This window comes from Acomys minous (genome assembly GCF_964271855.1).
Source record: "Acomys minous genome assembly, chromosome: 2".
NCBI classification, from domain to species: Eukaryota; Metazoa; Chordata; class Mammalia; order Rodentia; family Muridae; genus Acomys; species Acomys minous.
In genome coordinates this window covers 86728889-86749599 of record NC_140484.1, presented here as the reverse complement: position 1 = coordinate 86749599, position 20711 = coordinate 86728889, and the positions used below count along the sequence as shown (strand labels likewise).

The following is a 20711-nucleotide window of genomic DNA, read 5'->3' as shown; positions in this document are numbered from 1 at the left end:
TAGTGGTGTCCAGTTGCCCTCAAAAACGAAGACCAGCAGCCTTCCTGCCACCTTTCTAAGGACCCATCTGAGTAATCCAGATTAATGCCTCTCCTTAAAGTCCTTAACCCAATGACACCTGAAATGACCCTTTGTCATGTAAGATGGTGGCCTCCTCACAGGTTCCAGGGGTATGCAGTGCCTCTTTGGAGGGCCACAGCTAAGCTACACTGGTTGCCTAAAAGCACTGTGGCACACCCAAAGATGTTCCTTTCAGCTAGCATTCTGAATTCTCTGCATGCTCTTGTTGGTACTGTGGGTCTCGGTGTTGGGGGGGCAACTGGACACCACTAGCTGCAATCCTCTGTTCACCCCCCTTCCTGCATGTTTCACAGTGTAGGGGGCACAGCTGGGGAGGCCTCACTCTCATGTCCCACAGTGCAAGGCAGGGTTGGCGGTTTGTTCATCTTTCCCGGAAGTGTTTTAGCCTGGAGTGGTTGGTCCTCCCCGGAGTGACCTGACAGCCGTACTGGGAGTGTGGGCTGAGAGGCTGGGAACGGGGCCAGGCAGTAGGGGTGCCTGGGTGAGAGGTGGGGTGATATAGGAAAAACAGGCAAACTGCGGGAGTCCAGAAGGACCCCAGGCCTCTCCCAGGGATCTTCTCCTTACAGTTGACACTCTCCTGAATTCGAGGCAAGCGTGGCATCCTCGGAGATGCTTGGAAGGCTTCTTGCAATTTATTGATAGATGAACAAAACACAGGATAGTTACAGAGGCAAAGCAGATGATGTGGGGACCATGCTGACAGAGTGCCTTTGCCTCATGGGGGCATCAGGGCAGTGCTGGGACCTGACCAACAGCAGGTCGTGACCTTTGAGAGCCAGTAGCACAGAGCAGGAAGGAGATGTGCAGAGCGGCGTGGACAGGCGTTCTGGCCCTGGCTTTAGGGAGGGCATTTTAGTTTGGAGACAAGGCTCTGACAGACACTCGAGGATGCTGGGGCTGCACACTCACACGGCTGCATTTTCACCTACAGACATTCTCCGTCAATACAATCCCAGGTAGCACTGAGACCAGAATTAGCTCAGCCACAAATGCACACGCAGGGCCTTGCACAAACACACTTATCATACATACCCTTGGAGAGAAAGGCACAGAACTTCAGGCTGGAAGTGCCACCTATACCCCAGAGCTGCCGAGACAGGTGGGCAACTCACTAACATCTGGGATGGGCACCTGGGCCCTTGCTCATCCTTCGCACATCTGCAAACCTGCCTTGAGGATGAGCATGTGACACAGGGAGGGCACAGACCTGGACCTGCTCAATCTGGACCTGCTCTTGTAGATACCAGAACGTCAGGGCACCCTCTGAGGCTGGAGGAGTCTAGTGCTAACTCCTTGGTCTCTGAGTGTAGCCTCATAGATCTCCACAGGCAGCCCTGGGTCCCTGAGCCCACCCTCTTTGCTTAGGAGTGTCCTGGACCTCTTGACCCAGACCTGAATGTTGGCTAAATCCCTTTTCCTTCTGTTGTGTTTCTCCCACTGTTAAGAGAGACAGGAAAGAAGCAGGCCACCAAACCCTAACCCTAGGCCAGCTCTGGCTTCTGCTTTGGTTGCAGGGAAGTCTCAGACCCCCCCACCCCCACCAAGAAACCCTGGCCAGAGTCACAGATGTACGAAGCCTTCAGCTACTGGGTCTGCAGCTTCCCTCCTGACCTCAGGCCATGTAGAGTTGAGTTCCAGAAGCCCTGAGCAATGGCACTTTCCCATGTGTGTGTGGTGGGACCCAGAGAGGGAGCCAGGATGGCCAGTGGAGCCTATTCTGGTCCTTTGTGGATGCTGCTCATCGTTACATGCACACACACACACACACACACACGCACACACACACACAGCACAAACAAACTCTCCCACGTTTCACCTCTCTCCCCTTAGTCACCTAGGCCAGCAGAAGGAGAACATGAGGGTAATAGGGGTGACCCAGCCAGCCCTGGCACCCAGGCCTTAGGACCACTGGCAGGCGCAGTCCGTAGGCTCCTGAACTGTGTAGGGCACCCAGGTGGCATTGGTGGCACAGAAGAGCTGCACAGAGCGGCGCTGCAGCCCCACCTCGCGGCAGCACTTGCAGAAGCGGGCATAGGTGTTGATGTTGTGGTTGTAGATGCTGGCAGAAGGACACCTTCCATCGCAAGACACCAGGTTCACCTGGGGACACGCATGTCAGCAAGGGAGGCCCGCCCCCATCCCTTCCACCCCACTGCGACGCCCATCTCCTCACGCACAGGGGTGTTGCTCCGGCAGTCGCTCTTGCGGATGGTCATGCGGATGGTCACCTTCTTGCAGGAACGCCCATCCTCCTTACCTGGGAGGGGCAGGGTAGACAAAACAGTTGGGCCCCAGACTAGCATCAGGATGGGCCAGCCTGGGGTAGATAACATCCCGTGAGAGTGTTCCTCTGCCAGGTTGGTGCCTATGCATTACTGTCCCTCTCCGGCAAGGGGAAGCCCTTTTAACCCACAGTCTTAGAAGGAAGTGACAGCAAGGAAGGCAGCAGCCTGAGCAGTGAGACAGAGGAAGGCACCGTGGGGTGGTTAGACAGTGCCTCAGGGCCCTGCACTGTGAGGAAGGTCTGAGACAGGGGCAGACTATCTCCATACCCAAGCCCCAACACTTATCTGTCATCCGGGGTACGTCTTTACACTCTCTCTAAGCTTTGGAGTTTCTACTCTGAGAGAGCACCTAGCAGTAAGAGTCAGCCATGAATGGGAACCTCAAGCCCCAAACAGGGTGCTCTAATTGCTCCACACAGCAAGACCCATGGGGACTCCATAGCTCTCAAGCAGGGGCCCTGGCATTGTAGAGTTGTTTTTTTTCTGCCTGGATCACATCTCTCCCAGACAGACAACCACTCACAGAACTCTCTCGCGCCTCACCTCCTTGAGCACTTTCCCCACAGCCCCCACAGAGACCTTTCTAGATGCCTCTTCTGCACATTGGAGTTCGCCTGCTCAGCTCTGCCTGATCTCTCCTCGCCCCATTCTGTCCCAGAAGCAATCTGTCTGGCCAGAGGCCTGCCTGGAATTGCGTTCTGGAGGCCTAAGCTTGGGTGGCCTTCCTCGCTGCAGTGTGAGTTGCTGTTCTCAATCCAAATGTTCTTTCACACCTCAGAAGATCAGAGAGGGTGTGAAAATGTACCCAGGATCTCCAGCAGGGATGACACGTAAGTGCCGGGGCTTGGCTACGGAGAAATGTGTGGTTGTGGACTCTGGTGTGACTCTTTATGACTTGGACGCTGAAGATCTCGAAGCCTCCAACCGCTATCGACTGTGCCCGTTCCCCACCCCCAAAGGGTGGCCTTTATGCCATGCCCTCCGATCCCAGGCTAGTAGCTGCCACCCAGTGGCACTCCTCAGATATCTGCCGGAGGCACGGGCTTGCCCTGCGTCAGCCCACCAGATCTGTGAGAAACCAACTGGGCGGAATCCTTTCTCCTACCTTCTGAGACTCTGAGGGGAAAGGCAGCAGAATAGAGGGCTGCTCTGGCCACAGCCCTGTGGGTCCTGGAATAAGGAAGGCTGTGCCCAGTGCGGGAAGGAATGGTGATGCCCTCAGACATGAGTGGAAACCAGATAAATGAGAGATGCCGAAACCCAAGAGTTATGGCTCAGTACCCAGCATGCATGTGGGCTAAATGGCCTTCATCAGAGGCAGGGAGTGGCTCCTTTCCATCACCCTCAGGACTTAGGACCACCTAGAAGGGACACTTGGAAACAGCCATGTGCCTGCCTGCTTCCAGTCCTATGTGCTTCTGGGGCAAGTGACTGAGGAGCAGTGAACACTAACCCACAGAGAATTGGTGGGCTTAATAGGGACCATGGGAAATAAGCATCCTAGGAAACTGAGGAGAGGGGCATAGGTCTCAGGCCACATGGGGAAATACAGAGGACATTCAGGGCGTGTGAGGTTATGGGTCATGGATCAGCCAATTAAGATCTGGAGCCGAGCTTCCCTGTAGTAAGTGATGTGGACCTAAGTGAGCCGAAAGCCTCTGTCCCTTTGGACACAGGGTCTGAGCATCCTAGAAGGGGAAGCATGTGAGCAAAGATCACGAGGCTGATGGATCCATTCAAGTGCATGTGGCTAAGGTGCTGGCTCCAGGTATTAGGAGTCCCAGGAGCAAAGTGTGAGATGGTGAGGTTTCTCTCTCACAGCCAGGAAACCTAAGTCTCCCCAGAGAGGCAGCTTCAAGGCCTGGATTCCTGGCTACAGAATAGAAATCAGTGAGAGGGACACATGGGCCAGAGTCTTCATCAGGGACAGAAGGAGACAGGATGAGACTGGGGATTGAAGGACTCCCTGCCTGGAATGGCTATTGTCATTTATCTCCAGCAAGAGGCAGAGACCTTGTATCAGGACAGAACTCATGGACACGTCGCCTCTGGCCACCTGATTGTCTGCACAGGGGCTATGCCCTTCAGCTGGTGGGTCTTCCCTTCGTCTACTCACTCACTCTGAGAGCTACCATCATGGACACCAGGCTGGGAACACGACCCCTTGGCCACCTACGCGCACCCTCTCCCTCCTGCACATGGAACCCTGGACCTCCGCCATGCGCACTCACACGTCCTGCAGCATCCTTCCAAGGATGGTACCACAGAGCCGCCGACCTAGAGGGAGATGAAGAGTGGGTGGAGAATCCACCTTCCAGGCCAGGATCCAAGATCCCAGTGACAGACAAAAGCAGTCTTAGAGAGCTGAGCATGGCAGTGCATGTCTGCCGACCCAGGAGGATTGCTACGAGTCCTAGGCTAGCCTGGTCTATACAGTGAGTTCCAGGCTAGCCAGAAATACTAAGTAAAATGCTGTCTCAAAAACCAACTAAATAAATAATACACAAAGAGTCTAATGTAGTCCTTCCTCCCATGGTACCCCAAAGCAAGAGCTCTGTAGGAGAGTTGAGCCCGGGGCTCCCTGCATGCTAAGCAAGCATTGTGCCCACTGAGCCTTGTGTGTCTATTATCTAAAGAGGCAGAAATCCTCAAATGCCTATTATCTCACGGTGGACCCCTGGCACCCTATCATCCTAAACATGTACGTATAACCCTGGTACATGCATTACAAGAGTGTGCCCATCTGCAGGCGTGGTATACACACTGGCATGCTGAGTGTATTCTGTTGCCCCCATGGAGTATGAGTGACCAATGATTTGAGATGGGTCCTAGACACGTGACTGCGTGCCTTGGGTTGTGGTCATATGTTCCTAGACATGAGGTGTGATTGAGAAAAAAAATGTGCAGGAGTCTGGCCCAAATTTCTCCCACCAGTAAAGCAGCGGTGCCTTGGCCTGAAGCCAGCTGCAGGGGAAGACACTGACCTTGGCACACTCAGTCTCATTCAGCGGAGGGCAGCTGATGGGTGAGCGGACAAGCACGGCGCCCAGGGGAGTGCTGCCACAGTGATGGCGGGCGCAGTCTGCAATCCAGGACGCACCAGGCTAGAGAACACACCCGTGGGAGGTGAGGACAGCAAGGCCTGAAGACAGGCACAGCCCGGGAGCAGGCGCTGCTGGTGCTCCCTAACCAAGCCCCAGTCTGGGGCCCAAGGAGACGCCCTGGCTTAGGGTCTTAGTGGGCCTGTCCCAGGTGGGCTTAGGAACTGTTTACCAAGAACAGTGAAGTGGTGCCATTGGGGAAGGTGAAGAGGCAAGACACGTTCCTGCAGGAGCCGCAGCAGGCCGCGAGGTCCCGTGGGTGGTCGTACTCCTGGTTCTGAAGGTGAGGGAGAGAAGGCAACATCAGCCTTGCGCCCGCATCCTTCAGGTGTCTGATATCTGCTTGTCTCTGGTGGAGCCCGGGGATTGAGGAGAGCATCTTTAGGTGCTCAGAAAGAAGACCTGCGGCCTCACTCAGGCAGCAGGTCTTGCCTGTCTTTTCCTGAGGCCCAATTAGCACTGAGCACCTAAACCCAGCCCCTAGGGAGCAAGGAGCCCCCACCCTTACAGAGGCAGCACTGTAGTCATTGATGGTGGCAGTGTAGGTGCCATACAGAGCTCAGTTAGGACCTCAGTCCCTACTGTGCTTTGTATAAACCACTCAGCCTCCATAAGTTTCACTTTTCTCAGTTGAAAGATGGGCCAAATCTAACCCCTTTATTCAAGTAGTATTAGAGGCTGGTAGAAGCCAGGCGTCTTCACAAGCTTTTCACTTCATCCCTTTGTTTTTGCTATCCCCACCCCAGCCTCCCCTAGCTGGGCTCCTCTCCAGAGGCCTCTGAGGCCTAGTCTCTAGTCTTGATTTCTGGAGCAGGCGGCAACTTGCTGAGGATCCACTAGCCCGGCCCTCCTGACTACGTGGACTCCACGTTGTCCCTACCGCCTCACAGTGCATGTCACAAAGGACAGAGGTGATGTTGATCTGGTAGAAGTTGGTGAGAGGGTCCAGCACGTCTGTGCATCGGGATGTATGGCACACGCCATCCGCTGAGAGCTCTACCACAGTCTGGCCTGGCTGCATGACCCCCAGTTCACGGCTCAGGCATACGGGGGCTTTCACTGGACGGGGGAAGGGGGAGGAACTGTCCTGAAGAGCCAAGCCAGGCATGATGGCCCCTCCTAGCTGGCCCACCTGAGGTTCACCACCCCCCCGCCCTAGTTCTCCCACATCTGCCCTTTACCACTCACCACATTCGTATTTGGCACAGCCACACACATTCTCCTCGCTGTGCATGGACACCTCATCCAACTGGGACTTTTCCCACTGTGGGTGACGGAACAAGTCAGTGTCCAGAGTGGGCAGCCCAGCCCCATCCTCAGAAACAGCCTGTCACTAGGCTGTGTGCAGCGGGCAGGAAGAAGATGCCAATCCTGGGGGCCCCTCAGCACCCAGAAGCTCAGTCACTCTCCCCACTGTCCAGCCCCTGCCCTCAGCAAGCAACCACACAAAACGGCTACCACAGAGACCCACTTGGCTCACACCTGGCTCATGTCCTGCTTTCTTTACCAGTTTCAGGGTAGAAAAAAAAGGGGGCGGGGAGAGGAGTGCACGAGAGAAAATGTGTACAGGGACAAGGCAGTGGGTACATAACCCAGAAACCGCGTAGTATCACTTTACACACACCTCTAATGGCCGCGCAACCTGGAGGTTAAGGGTCACAGGATTCTAACCCTGGCTCTGTGATCCACCAGCTTCATGACCCCAGTTTCAGCTTCCTTGCTTACATAGGTGAGATCATCACAGAACCGATCTCTTGGACTTATCATGACAATTAATAAGGTAATCCATTAGAAAGACCTGGGAAAGTTCAGGCCTGCGGTGAGGTCCCAAGCGGCTGCCACTGTGCCATCGCCAGCTCTCCCATCATCACGATCACCATTACGTCACCATCGTCATCTTCACCATCCTGGCCATCCTCCCACCGACTCCACCGCCATCCTTGCCTTCATCATCGTCACTACTCCAAACATCTTCCCAGCCAGCGCTACCATCATCTTCTTCTTCATCACCGTCATCACCGCCTTCATCACCCTCACCACCCTGACCGTTTTCCACCACCATCACTGTATTCATCACCCACCAAGCACACCCGTCATCGTCCTCCCTACCATCTCCACCGTGATCACCACCACCTGAAAGAACAGCGTACTCATCCCTCAACACAGGTAAGCTGACCCTCCAAAGAAAGGACAGGGTGCCCAGAGCAAGGGGCGGAGCTTGGACACGTGTCCTGACTCAAATCCAGGGCTGTCTGCACTAGTTTAAAAAAAAAGCGTCTCCAGAAAGGGGAAAGAGAAGAAGTGACGAGAGGAACAGATCAGTAAGGGTGGAGAGGGCAGGGTCTCCATACCAGATGGCATCTGGGTACAGGAATTGTGTCACAATCACACTCTGAAAAACAGAAGAGGCCAGAACCTACCTCACCAGCAGTGCTCAGACACCTCACAGCAGACCGTTCTTCCTCCGGCTCAGCTCTAAGCCTAGCCTAGCCCATGCCAAGAAGATGAGCAGAGAAAAATAGGCTCCTTTCCTCCCATCCCACCCCGCACCCCACCCCACAGGGGACAGGAGCGCCCCTGCTTTGCTGGGTGGACAGTCCTGAGTGTTGTGCTCCTAACTGGGGGTGGAGGGAAGTGAAGGCGGCAGACAGACCCCTTGGACATCTCCCTTTGTCTCTGCCCAGCAGCAGGGCCTGGGAGTAAACACTGCAAAGATGCAGCTTCCTTCCGCTTGCATTTCCCACACATATGTCCCTGCAGCTGAGCTCTGTCCTGACTGTGGGCAGGTCCAGCTGTGCAGAGGTGGCCCGGAGGTAGCCAGGGCTAAAGTAAGGGGCATAGCACTTTTAGCTTTGAGGACTGAGGGCCACAGACCTTCGCAGGTGGGCAAGTCCCTTCTGGGTCACTGGCTCATACAAGGGGGTCTAAGTGCTCCCCAGTGGCTGGCTTGTTCAGTGCTCCGAAGACAACGCAAGGAACAAAGTGGAGTATGACTCTGCCCTCACCTAGCGAATATTCTAGGGAGCTCTGGAAAAGGCAGAGCAGGACTGTCCCCCAGCTCTTTCAAGTAACTTTCAAAGTTTTGTGTAAAGCTCGCCACTGTTCAGTATTGGTCACTGATGCTCCTGTCTGCCTTCCAAGATAAACCTGAGCACACGACCTACACATACTATTGGGCACTTTGAATGGGAAGCCTCTGGCAATCCTGAGGAGGAGGCTGTCAGACAGCTTCATGCTCAGAGTGAGGCAGAGGAGGGGAGCCCTGGAGGCTAACCTCAGCAAAGTTGACAGTGGGGGGGGGCTCTTTTTCCCACGTACCACGTATACCTGACTGAAACTTACCACAGGACTTGTAGGGACAGCAGCGGTCTGGGCTCCACACCTCCACCAGGGAAGTGCCCATGCCACACTGTACCTGTGGGCAGCGGAAGTGCTCACACACTGGGATGCATTCGGCAGGAGCGGAGGAGACAGGGGACAAATTAGTCTCAGACATGTTAGACTTTATGAACGCACAGTAAGCCACACTGGCTACCTCCCAGCTCCTGTTTATACCCCTACAGACGCCCCCAGGGCAAGAGTCTCTCATGAGGCCACTGTCTTGTCACGCGTGACCCTCATTGAGCCCCTCCGGGGACTCACCACACTGAAACAGAGGACAACAGAGCTCCGTGGTATTCGGGTGCACAGTCAGTGCCTCTCCTTCCTGACACTCGGGCATGGGGTCTGGACACTCACCACAGCCTGTGGGGATGGGTCAGTGCTGCCGTATAAGTTCCCCACATAGTGAAGGCGTGGGGCCCCTAAATAGTCCAAAGCAGCATTTTGGGGGTCCCAGGTATCCTGGCACCAGAACCTACATGCTCTTCCTATGTCTACTTACAGCACATGTTAGAATACTGCACACTGTCTGCCTAGTAACCTATGCTGTCATTACCTGCCCACTACTAGGTGAGCCAGTTGCCCAGCATATGAAAAAGCCAAACCTTCCTCTTCCTCCTCCTCCTCCTTCTCCTCCTCTTCTTTCTCTCTTGCTTCTTTCTTCCTCCTCTCTCTCTTGCTATCTCTGTCTCTTTCTCTCTGGGGTGCCCCTCCCCTCCCCTGTTCTCCCATGCGTCTATAATAAACTTCTCTGTATCATATCTGTTGCCCGGCATCTTATTTTTCATATTTAATAGTATGGCCCTGAAAAAACACCTGCTCTCTTGTGCTCAGTAGCCTAGGGGCAGCACGGGACCCATTTTTTTTTCTCTTTGCCCCACCTCGCTTTCTGGATGGTGACTTCGGTCTTCTTCCTCTAACCCCTTTTCACACAAGTCCATCCTCCCCCTCCTCCCCCTCCCCCCCCCCACCCACCCCCAGCCCTTCCTCTCAAACACCCATAGAAGCAGGAATGAGGAAGGGGCTGATGCAGAGCCCACAACCACCCACCACAGAAATACGAGGTACAGCAGGAGTCCCCAAGGCGGCCCTCGATCAAGACCTGGTCCGGGCGACAGGTGGGGACCTGCTCAGCTTCACACAGACCGGGGTCACACTCTGAGGGAAGAACAGAACGTAAGCTCCGACAGCAGGCCATGCCAGGCCGTGTCTGGGCTCCTCCCTGATCCTGTCCAATCTCCACCCAGGACTCAGAACACAGCTCAGCCCCAGCTTCTCAGGCCCAGGCAACTCCCCTGCCCCAAGCTCTTACCGCAGCTGTAACTGGGACAGCAGGAGTCCTCCTGGAAGTGGGTGACGAGTCTGTGGCCCGGGCGGCAGGTGGGAGCAAGGCCCTCGCACAGAGTCTGGTTACACACTAGGCAGCAGGCCACACAACCTGTCACCTGGAGGCCGGTGTCCTCACTGCCTCCCCACCCAGTACCACTGGGTGCCAGGACACTGGGGCTCCTTCCACTCTGTGCCCAGCCCTCACCCTCAAACGGCTGCCTCTGAGGATCCCCCAAGGCAGAGTCTGAAGAGCAATAGACATCTCTCTAGGTGTACTGTGTGCCAGTGTTCACATCCTCACACAGCCAAGCAGCCTCACGTTATAGGGGAACCAGGCGTGGTGCCGCTAAGATAGTAATTTATGGAGTCTACGTGGGCAGGAGCTGACTGGAATGCTCACTCACATCAACTCAAGCCTCTACTCCTGCCCCACCCCGCCCCACCCCCAAAGCCCAGGGTGAGCACCCCAAAAGATGCTTTAATTTTCCAGGCCTTACCCCAGTTGTCATGGTCAAACAACAGGCTCAACTGGAGCCTGTTGCTAGGTTACAGTCAAAGGCCAGGGAAGTGGAGAGTGGGGGCTCACCGCAGACGCTCCCCAGGCAGCAGGGGTCCTCTGTGGGCTGTAACAGGATCACTTCTCCAAAGCGTGGGCAACTCTCAGGTCGGGGACCAGGGCAGTCCAGGTCCACGGGTACGATGGTGTCTGGGGCCTGGCACTGTTGCTGGCAGCAGCCACTGAGGGAACTGTTCCAGGTTTCCCCCAGGGCACGCGGCACCCCTGTGCTATCGGTGCAGGCTGCAACGGGGGCGTGTCGGGATGCAGGGGACTAAGGACCAGACTGTCTCAGGCTAGGGCCCCTCTCACCCAGACATGAACCACCCCAAGGCAGACGTGGAAGTGCAAAGCGGCCTCTGCCATGGTCTGCAGGAAGTCAATAAGGTTCTGGGGTGAGACAGGGCTTGAGGGACCCACCTGAGGAGGGCAGGGACCTACCACACTTGTCCTCGGGGATGCAGAGCGCAGAGTGGCGACGGTGCAGAATGGTGCCCTCGGAGCACACGCAGCCCTCGCCCAGCACTTGGCACTGCTCTGGGTCCAGTGGACCCAACGTCCCATCCTGGCATGTTTCGGAGGGTTCGCAAGCTGCCACACAGGCTTGGTAGGTAGAGTCACTGGAGCACAGGAAGGCTGTGGGGGCGATAAGGAACATCAAACATAGTCTGGTCCCCAGGCGAGGATCCTAACGAGGGCAGCAGGAGTGGGGAGGGGTGAGAGAGAGAGAGAGAGAGAGAGAGAGAGAGAGAGAGAGAGAGAGAGAGAGAGAAAGAGAGAGAGAGAGAAAGCACGCAGAGTGTCCACCTTGCCTCAGCTGATGAGTGCCTAAGTCTGGCGCTTCGCACTGGACCTCCTTCCCCTAGATCAGGAGTCATCAAAGGACTGCCCCCCTACGCCCAGCTTATTGTCTGCCTTTCAAATAAAGTTTTATTAGAACACAGATGCACCCATTCGTTTGTGTAAACGCTGTTGGCGTTGCTTGGGTTTTGTTGTTGTTGTTGTTGTTGTTGTTGTTGTTGTTGTTGTTGTTGTTATTGTTGATTCCAGGTCTCGTTACTAGAGGCGAAATTCAGCTCCCAGGCTCAGTCTTCCCAGTACTAGGATTGCAGGTGTTAGCAATCATACACCACTCATTTGGCTGTCTCTGCACTGCAAGCGTAAAGCAGAATCCTTGAGACCAAGACCGTGCGGCTCCCAAAGACACAGTGTTCTCTATTCCGGCCTTTGAAAAACTTTACCAATCCCTGGCTCTAGACAGGTGTTTTAGAGCAGTCTTGACCGTAGACAGTGGATCCGGGGTTACGGCCTAGTACACACAAGCCTGCTGGGCAGTCCTTTGCCCATTTTGGAAATCCTATTGCTAGGATTCCATGCCATAGCAAGTGAACCTCTGATGGGGCCCAGTGTTTTTCCAAGTTCCCTGTGTGACCAGCTGGACTGAAAATTGCTACTAAGTTGAAAGAAAATAAAATCTCACTATACTTGATACTTAGTGTATTTTGTATTTTGTTGCCTTAAAAAAATGTTGGCGTTGCCCTACTTAAATTGGCTTCATGCCCTTTGTGTTGGGAGTCACAGTCTGAAAAAGTCTACTCTGTGTGCTTTAAGTCTTCCTTTTCATCTGTCATATATAGGCACAGCCTTTTGAGGAGCGATCCCCATCCTCTCTGGACATCAAAATGCTCTACTCCTGTCTGGCCCAACTCTAAGAGGCTAGAGGCCAGAAAGAGGCAGATCCCGTTTCTGTCTTCACTGAGTGAAGGAGAGATCCAAAGATGAGAAACGTTAAGTGAAGGGAGCCAGCAGCCAGCAGCCAGGCAGGTGTGGCGGAATGCACTCCCGTTACCTCCCGTGGACCCACGCTACTTTAGGAGGAGGCAATCTTTACTGTGCCCACTGTATAGAGAAATGACTCAAATGAAATATGATGAACTAAAATAAAATCATTGCTTAATGATCATTAACATAAACACAGCAAAAGAATTTGCTTATTAATATCAAATATGTTATGTGTAACATAAAATTTAAATACAGATGTAAAATATTTATAAGCTCATTAATATAATCAATGAGTGAAAAATGGCTACGCCTGGGAAAGCATTGACTTCTGATGGCTCGGGGAAGGCCCGACACACACTAACAGGATGAGATCAAGAGAATTACAGGAGAAGGTGCCCCGACCCCACTCACGGCAGTAGTCGGAGCCCCGCCACTCAATGCACACGTGGAACTTGTGACACATAGCCACATACACGGTGAGTGCCACACAGGGCTGCTGCACGTACTTGGTGTCCCGAATCCACAGCTCACAGAATGACTCTGGGGAGACCTGGACAAATGCGTTAGACAGCGCTACCCGTCCTGGTGCCCCACATCCTGGGTCCCACGCTGTCCCTGCTACCCACCCCAGACCCTGAAGTCCCCCCCCCCTGCCTGCCCCTATGCTGCACCCCATGGGCACCTACAAAGCTGTGGCAGGCACTGAAGGTGCGGTTGGACACCATGCGAAGGCAGGGCGAGCAGTCAGCTGTGGCACAACTGTCTGGGCGGAAGCGGGTCTGACCCTCTGAGGTCAAGGAGCTGGGCACCTGCCAGCTATCCAGAAAGGGGGCAGGGTCCTCTGCCTCACCCAGCATGGACCCATCCTTCAGGGTGAGGTCATTGGCTGCATCTCCATCACAGATACCTGAAAGAGGCACAAAGCTGGTGCTACCCCGGGACCTCAGACCTCAACTCTTACTCTGAGCAGACAGTTCTGAAAGATGTTACTGCTTTCTTTCTGCTGTGTGACAGATAAGGACAGTGAGGTACAGGGAGCCAGAGCACCTGCTGTGTAGGAAAGTACACACCAAAATATGTAGGGATAAAACACACAGTGCTTTGACCTTACTTTAAAATAGTTAAAGGATACATACATACATGCATACATATACACTTGTGTATATGCTACATTTATGTGTGTAGTTTATGTGTATATATTAGAAAGAGAGAGAGACAGAGAGAAACAGAGAGAGAGAAACAGAGAGAGAGAGACAGAGAGAGAGAGAGAGAGAGACAGAGAGAGACAGAGAGAGACAGAGAGAGACAGAGAGAGAGAGAGAGACAGAGAGAGAGAGAGAGACAGAGAGAGACAGACAGAGAGAGAGAGAGAGAGAGAGAGAGAGAGAGAGAGAGAGAGAGAGAGAGAAGCCGGATACTAACGGTAGCTGCTGCGCCTGAGTGAAAGGCAACGGGGAGCCTTTATTCTGCTTTCTCAATGTCTGTGTTGGCCATATCAGAATGGAAAGTTATCCCCTAAGAGCCTGCTCCAATGGAGACCGCTAGCTAACAGTAACAGCTGTTTCCTTTTCTTTCTGGAATCAGTCGTCCATTTTTTCCCAGACTCTCTTGCAGTCGAAGGTGACTGTGCTGTGAGGCTGCGGCCCAGCCAATGGAGCGTGAGCTGAGGTGAAGGGTCCTTACTACCCGCTGCATAGACCCTTCCGTCTCCCCTTTGTGGAGCTGGAAGCTCATGCCGAACAGTGGAGAGCTATGAGAAGGGAGGAATCTGGGGGCATGAATTGCCACTAGTTATTTGGGAAAGCACGGTTTTGGGAAATAGGCTTCTGGTGTGCTGGGTAGCGGGATGGGGCCAAGGATGCTCTCAGGACTCATGTGGCTGCACTTCCCACATCATCCCTTCACCTCTGGCTTAGCGCTCAGCTCCAGATGTCTGTTTTCTTGCCTGAGATTTCCTTTGTGTTACTCTTCTGGCCTACAGTGCCTTTTTGAATGTCCTTCATCCCAGGGTGCATCCCACCTACCCATCTAATTCTGTGCAACAGCTACTGGCTGGCAGGATTTTAGCTGAGTGCCAAGGAAGGTTTCCTCCCAGGTCTCACCAACCTCAGCACACCCTCTGTTGCCTAGTAGGGGCTCAGTGTATGTGCCAGGGTTAGTTCAGATAAAACGGAGACATGAACCGCCTGCCTTCTGAGATCTCCAACCACCACTTTCACAAATATAAAGCATCATTTGAGACAAAACTCTTTGATTTCTCTTAATTTTCTTCATAGTGACATTTTGAGTCTGGGTTTTGAATCACCAAGGGGGTAGCCCAAAGGTGCTCTAGGGAAAACATGGTCTGCCTGCATCCTGCCATCTTTGCCAGAGATAAACAGAGTGTGGTAGGAAAGAAGAGAAGATGTGGTGGTGGCTCTGGTGATGGTGGTGATCATGGTGGTGATCATTGTGGTGATGGTGGTGATGGTGGTGGTGATGGTGGTGATGGCGATGGTAGTGATCATGGTGGTGATCATGGTGGTGATGGTGATGGTGGTGGTGATTATTGTGGTGATGGTGGTGATGGTGGTGATCATGGTGGTGATGGTGATCATGGTGGTGGTGGTGGTGGTGATGGTGGTGATCATGGTGATGATGGTGGTGATCATGGTGGTGATGGTGGTAATGGTGGTGATCATGGTGGTGATGGTGGTGATCATGGTGGTGATGGTGGTAATGGTGGTGATCATGGTGGTGATGGTGGTGATCATGGTGGTGATGGTGGTAATGGTGGTGATGGTGGTGATGGTGGTGATCATGGTGGTGATGGTGGTGATGGTGGTGATCATGGTGGTGATGGTGGTGATCATGGTGGTGATGGTGGTGATGGTGGTGATCATGGTGGTGATGGTGGTGATCATGGTGGTGATGGTGGTGATGGTGGTGATCATGGTGGTGATGGTGGTGATCATGGTGGTGGTGGTGGTGATGGTGGTGATCATGGTGGTGATGGTGGTGATCATGGTGGTGATGGTGGTGATCATGGTGGTGATGGTGGTGATGGTGGTGATCATGGTGGTGATGGTGGTGATGGTGGTGATGGTGGTGATCATGGTGGTGATGGTGGTGATGGTGGTGGTGGTGGTATATATAAAAGGAAAGATGTTTTATCAGTAGTAGTGGAAGCTCCATAGAAGAGAACCTTGTCCTTTTTGCTTCTCAGGGGCTGGTACTTAAAGGAGAGAGAGAGAGAGAGAGAGAGAGAGAGAGAGAGAGAGAGAGAGAGAGAGAGGAATATCCACCAGTCACAACCATAGCAGCCTACCATGAAGTGTCTCTGCAAGGAACAACAGCCTGCAACACACACATACACACCACACACACACACACACACACACACACACACACACACAGCCCCCTGCACCTGTGTCCATAGCTAACATGCAGCCTTTAGCGGGTGCTGTCTGCAGCCATGCCTTGGTCTGAGGAGCCCTAGCTGTGCACATCAGAGCTACTCTGCCATGCGCCATCAGACAGCCACTTGGCCTGTGAGCCCCTGCTTGTCTCTGGTTCAGTGAGGATACTAAGGGCCACTTCTCAGGGCTGTTGTGTTGTGGGTGACCCCCAGTGAATGATCTCAAAGAGTGGAAGTGTCTGACAAATTGCCCCAGCACATGCAGACAAGAACGGTTACGTGGCATTAGGAAGCCTTCAGGGATGCTGAAAGACGAACCTGGCTAAAGTGACAATTGGCAATGGAACCCTGGAGTAGTCCTTGCTAACAGCCTCCCTGCACTGGCAGTTCTGTTGGTCCCACCTCTCGCCTGATACCCTGTACCCACATATCCTGATGCAAGGGAACAACCCTGTATCTGAGAGGGACCAGGGAGGTACACTCTTCCCCGAGCTGGGACCCATCTCACCACATAGGCCATGGCCCTGGGCCTTGCTGGCTTTGCTGGCTTCCAGGATCATGAGTCCGGAGCTGTGGAGCCATTGGATCTGTATGTGTGAGGGTGTCCGGACGATGTACATGTGTCCTGTATCCTCAATTCGGAAGCCATATCTGCTCATGGGCGGCCGCACAACCTGAGAGTCCACAGTTACCTTAAGGGGAAGGGAGTTCAGCATGAGCACAGATCCCACATGTCTGCATTGATCCATCATCCGCTCATCCATCCATCCGCCTATCTATCCATCAGCATATATCCATCCTTCCATCTGTCCACCTAACCTACAGACCCATCAGCTGAAAAGCTCTCACTAGGCACCTCCTATGTCCCAGGCTGTTTGGGGCACATTCATCTGAGGCACAGTCTAACAGAACACGGGAAAAAATTCTGAAAATAGTTTTTTTTTATGAGCCAAACCCACTAAAGCCATAACTGAAACAGCAGGGGGCAGCCTGCATCTCACTGCCTGCATAGACGCAAACCCCTGTCCCTTCTAAATGCGCCCTACTTCTGCTCAGACAGCTTCTCCTGAGAGATTTTCTGTGCAGCTTGGGGGCTAGCGGCTCTGCCTGGCATCAGGTCGCTTCTCTGCTGACCAGCAAGGAGGAGTGCCTCCATCCCCAGTTAAAGTTACCGTTAGACTATGGTTCTCTTAGGGGCAGGAGCTGTCTGGTTCTTTGAATCCCCAGCACCCGGCTCTGGGTTTGGCATCATCTTGGGGGCTCAGTCAATATCTGTTAAGTGCTTGGCACACCCCAGTCTCCACAAACACTTTAAATTCAAGGCCATAGCTTCTATCACAAACTGACAGGGTTAAAATTGTATGTAAGGTGGAGAAGGAATTAAGTTTTACACCATAAAACTAAACGGCAGAAAAGATAAAGACTGTAAAATATTTATTGCGATTTCCCATCCTTCCTTCAGGAATAGACTGTTCTACCAATCACTCCACAGATTACCCAGCGTGTGGATCACTGAGCCATAGGAAAGGGGACCTCGGTTCAGAAGCCAGAACACTGTGACTCTGGGAAGATTCCCAACACTAATACCTCCAGCCTTCCTGTTTGCGCTGACAGGGCCTTCAGCCCCAGGGTGGGAGTGTGACCATCAGCCCCAGGGTGGGAGTGTGACCATCAGCCCTAGGGTGGGAGTGTGACCATCAGCCCCAGGGCGGGAGTGTGACCATCAGCCCCAGGGTGGGAGTGTGACCATCAGCCCTAGGGTGGGAGTGTCACCATCAGCCCCAGGGTGGGAGTGTGACCATCAGCCCCAGGGTGGGAGTGTGACCATCAGCCCTAGGGTGGGAGTGTGACCATCAGCCCCAGGGTGGGAGTGTGACCATCAGCCCTAGGGTGGGAGTGTGACCATCAGCCCCAGGGTGGGAGTGTGACCATCAGCCCCAGGGTGGGAGTGTGACCATCAGCCCCAGGGTGGGAGTGTGACCATCAGCCCTAGGGTGGGAGTGTGACCATCAGCCCTAGGGTGGGAGTGTCACCATCAGCCCCAGGGTGGGAGTGTGACCATCAGCCCTAGGGTGGGAGTGTGACCATCAGCCCCAGGGTGGGAGTGTGACCGTCAGCCCTAGGGTAGGAGTGTGACCATCAGCCCTAGGGTGGGAGTGTGACCATCAGCCCCAGGGTGGGAGTGTGATCATCAGCCCCAGGGTGGGAGTGTGACCATCAGCCCCAGGGTGGGAGTGTGATCATCAGCCCCAGGGTGGGAGTGTGACCATCAGCCCCAGGGTGGGAGTGTGACCATCGCTGTCTGAAGCCCAGGCAGCTTGCCCGAGTCCGCAGGCTTTAACAGTTCTGTAGGGAGTGATGAGATTGAAGCCACCATAAAAAGTCTCCCAAGAAGGACAAGCCAGGGACTGGACAGACCCATGACCAAATTCTGCCAGACTAAAGAATGAATGTCAATGCTCCTCAAACTATTCCATAAGACAGAGAGGGAGAGGGTGCTACCACATTTGTTTTACAAGGCCAATATTACTCTAACACCACTTTGGCTAAGAATATAGCAACAGCAACAAAAGCCCTATAGACCAATTTTCCTCATGACACACAAACACAAAAACTCTCAATAAAATACTTGCAAAGGAATTCACTCATGTAATAAACATAGCATATATTGGGGTCAAATTGGTTTCATTTCAAAGTTGTAAGGACGATTCAATATATCCAATTTAACAAATGCAATACAGTGCCATAAAGAGACTCAAGGGTAGAAATCACATGATCATCTCAGTGGATGAAGAAATGGCCTTTGACAACGTTCAACATCTTCCGCTGATAAAGGTCCAGAAGAAACCAGGAATAGAAAAAAAGCATGCCTAAACACAGCTCAGACTGCATGTTAACCCTACAGGCAGCATTGCATCGTGAAAAAAATTAAAGTATTCACAAAATCAGGAACAGACAAGGGTGTCCACTTCCTCCACTCTCATCAACACAGTGTTTGGAGTTATATCCAGAGGAAACAAACCCACCACACCGCAGACACAGAAATAGGCATGTAACCAACGCAACAGAATAGAGGGTCGGAAAACAAACACCACAGCTACAGCCACCTTAGCTTTCACGGAGGCATAGACCACACTGAAGGAAAGATGGCCTCTTCAGCAGATGTTGCTGAGGAAACTGGAGATGCCCACGTGGAAGAGGAAAACTATAGCTCTCTCTCTCCCTACACAGAGCAATTCAAGAGGGATCAAAGGCTTGAATGTAAGAGGTGGAAAAAAAATTGAAACTGCTAGAGAAAAACAGGGGAAGTGCTTCATGGTGGAGGCAAAGACTTTCCGAAAAGGGCTCCAATGGCCCTAGAAACAACAGCAAGTTTGATACATGAGGTTTCATCAGATTAAAGAATTCCTGTGCAGTGAAGAAAACAATTGCCAGAACGAAGATGCAGCCTGCAGAATGGGAGTGAACCTTGCCATTCATCTAAGCGGGGGATCAATATAGTGACTATATAAGGAACTCAAAAATTAAATGCAAAACACTACATCTTCTAGTCAATAAATAGGAAAATGAATTGAAGAGAGAATTCTTCAGGGGAATAAGAATAGCCAGGAAATATATGGAGAAAGTGGCCAGGCGTTTTCCGGTCATTGAAAATACAAATAAAAATGAGATCGAGGATCCATTTCACCACCGTTCAGGAAAACAAGCAGCGAATGTGGGCATGAATGTGGGGAGGGGTGGGAAGAGGCCTTATAGACTGCTGGTCAGAATGCTAATCCGTTAGCCGCTATGGAAATCAGTACACATATTCCTTAAAACGCAGCTATGGCACTGCTGAATCCATACCTGCAGGAAGTAAAACACCACAGCAAAGGGATGCCTGCACATCGTGCTTACTGCAGCCATTCACAATAGGCAAGGTGTGGAGTCAGTGTAGATGTCCAAAGGGACAAATGGATAAAGCCAATTGTGTGTGTGTGTATGTGTGTGTGTGTGTGTGTGTACACACTTGTGAGTGTATAATGGAGTTTTATTCAACCATTAAAAAAAGAATCAAATTATGTCACTTGCAGGAAAATGGTTTGAACTAGAGACCATCATGTTACATGAACAAGCAAGACTTTCTCTCATATGCAGTACATATGTGTATGTAATATATCTCTGTATATATTAATACTGTAATTACAACAGAAGGGGACTGTCTGGAAGGAAAAAAGGCCTAATGAAAGGCAAGAGAGGAAAATGGCAAAAAAACAAAAAATGGCCAAAGCCCACGATATTCATGAATGCAAATGTCATAATAAAACCCACTATTTTGTACACATTATGTTAATAAGAAAGAAGATACTAAATTTGATAAATGTGTACATGTAAATTCTGCCTTTTTATTGACGGTTTTAAAAAAACAAGGAACAGAACTTGGGAGCTGTGATGGAGACACATCAGTGCCTCGCGCTGCCTGCAGAGGGATGCCCACATACGGCTTGCCTTCTGGACACTCCAGCTTCCTTGACTGAGGTGGCTTTAACCTTGAGTTCATGAGCCTTCAGTTGGCAGTATCTCATGTACACAGTCCCCTTCTTAGAAGGGGCTCTAGGAATGTGTTCCCCTGGCGATACCTCCTCATAAACATTGCAGAAATGACATTCAGCAATTATTTAAGGTCACACTGTCTTGCCAGTCTGGTGTTGCTTTTACCTTTCCCCTAACATTCGAATGGACAAAGCATCCTAAATTAAATAACTTTCAAGTATACCTTACTTTGCTTTTATTTTATATTTTATTTTATTTTATTT

General features: G+C 52.4%; 1 protein-coding gene across 1 annotated transcript in view; it reads right to left on the bottom strand.

Annotated features, from left to right (window-relative positions):
- Positions 1-702: 702 nt before the first annotated feature.
- OTOG (otogelin) overlaps positions 703-20711 on the bottom strand; it is a 70154-nt gene continuing 50145 nt past the window's right edge. The window contains exons 40-56 of the mRNA XM_084773335.1: positions 16424-16607; positions 13205-13425; positions 12930-13068; positions 11178-11372; positions 10767-10979; positions 10164-10268; positions 9902-10009; positions 9113-9214; positions 8813-8911; positions 7822-7862; positions 6659-6734; positions 6351-6529; positions 5643-5747; positions 5354-5473; positions 4601-4646; positions 2262-2341; positions 703-2184 (exon numbers count right to left, since the gene is read on the bottom strand). Of these exons, the coding sequence (XP_084629461.1) occupies positions 1984-2184; positions 2262-2341; positions 4601-4646; positions 5354-5473; positions 5643-5747; positions 6351-6529; positions 6659-6734; positions 7822-7862; positions 8813-8911; positions 9113-9214; positions 9902-10009; positions 10164-10268; positions 10767-10979; positions 11178-11372; positions 12930-13068; positions 13205-13425; positions 16424-16607 (2214 nt within the window). The 3' untranslated portion in view covers positions 703-1983. The remainder of the gene's footprint in view (positions 2185-2261; positions 2342-4600; positions 4647-5353; positions 5474-5642; positions 5748-6350; positions 6530-6658; positions 6735-7821; positions 7863-8812; positions 8912-9112; positions 9215-9901; positions 10010-10163; positions 10269-10766; positions 10980-11177; positions 11373-12929; positions 13069-13204; positions 13426-16423; positions 16608-20711) is intronic.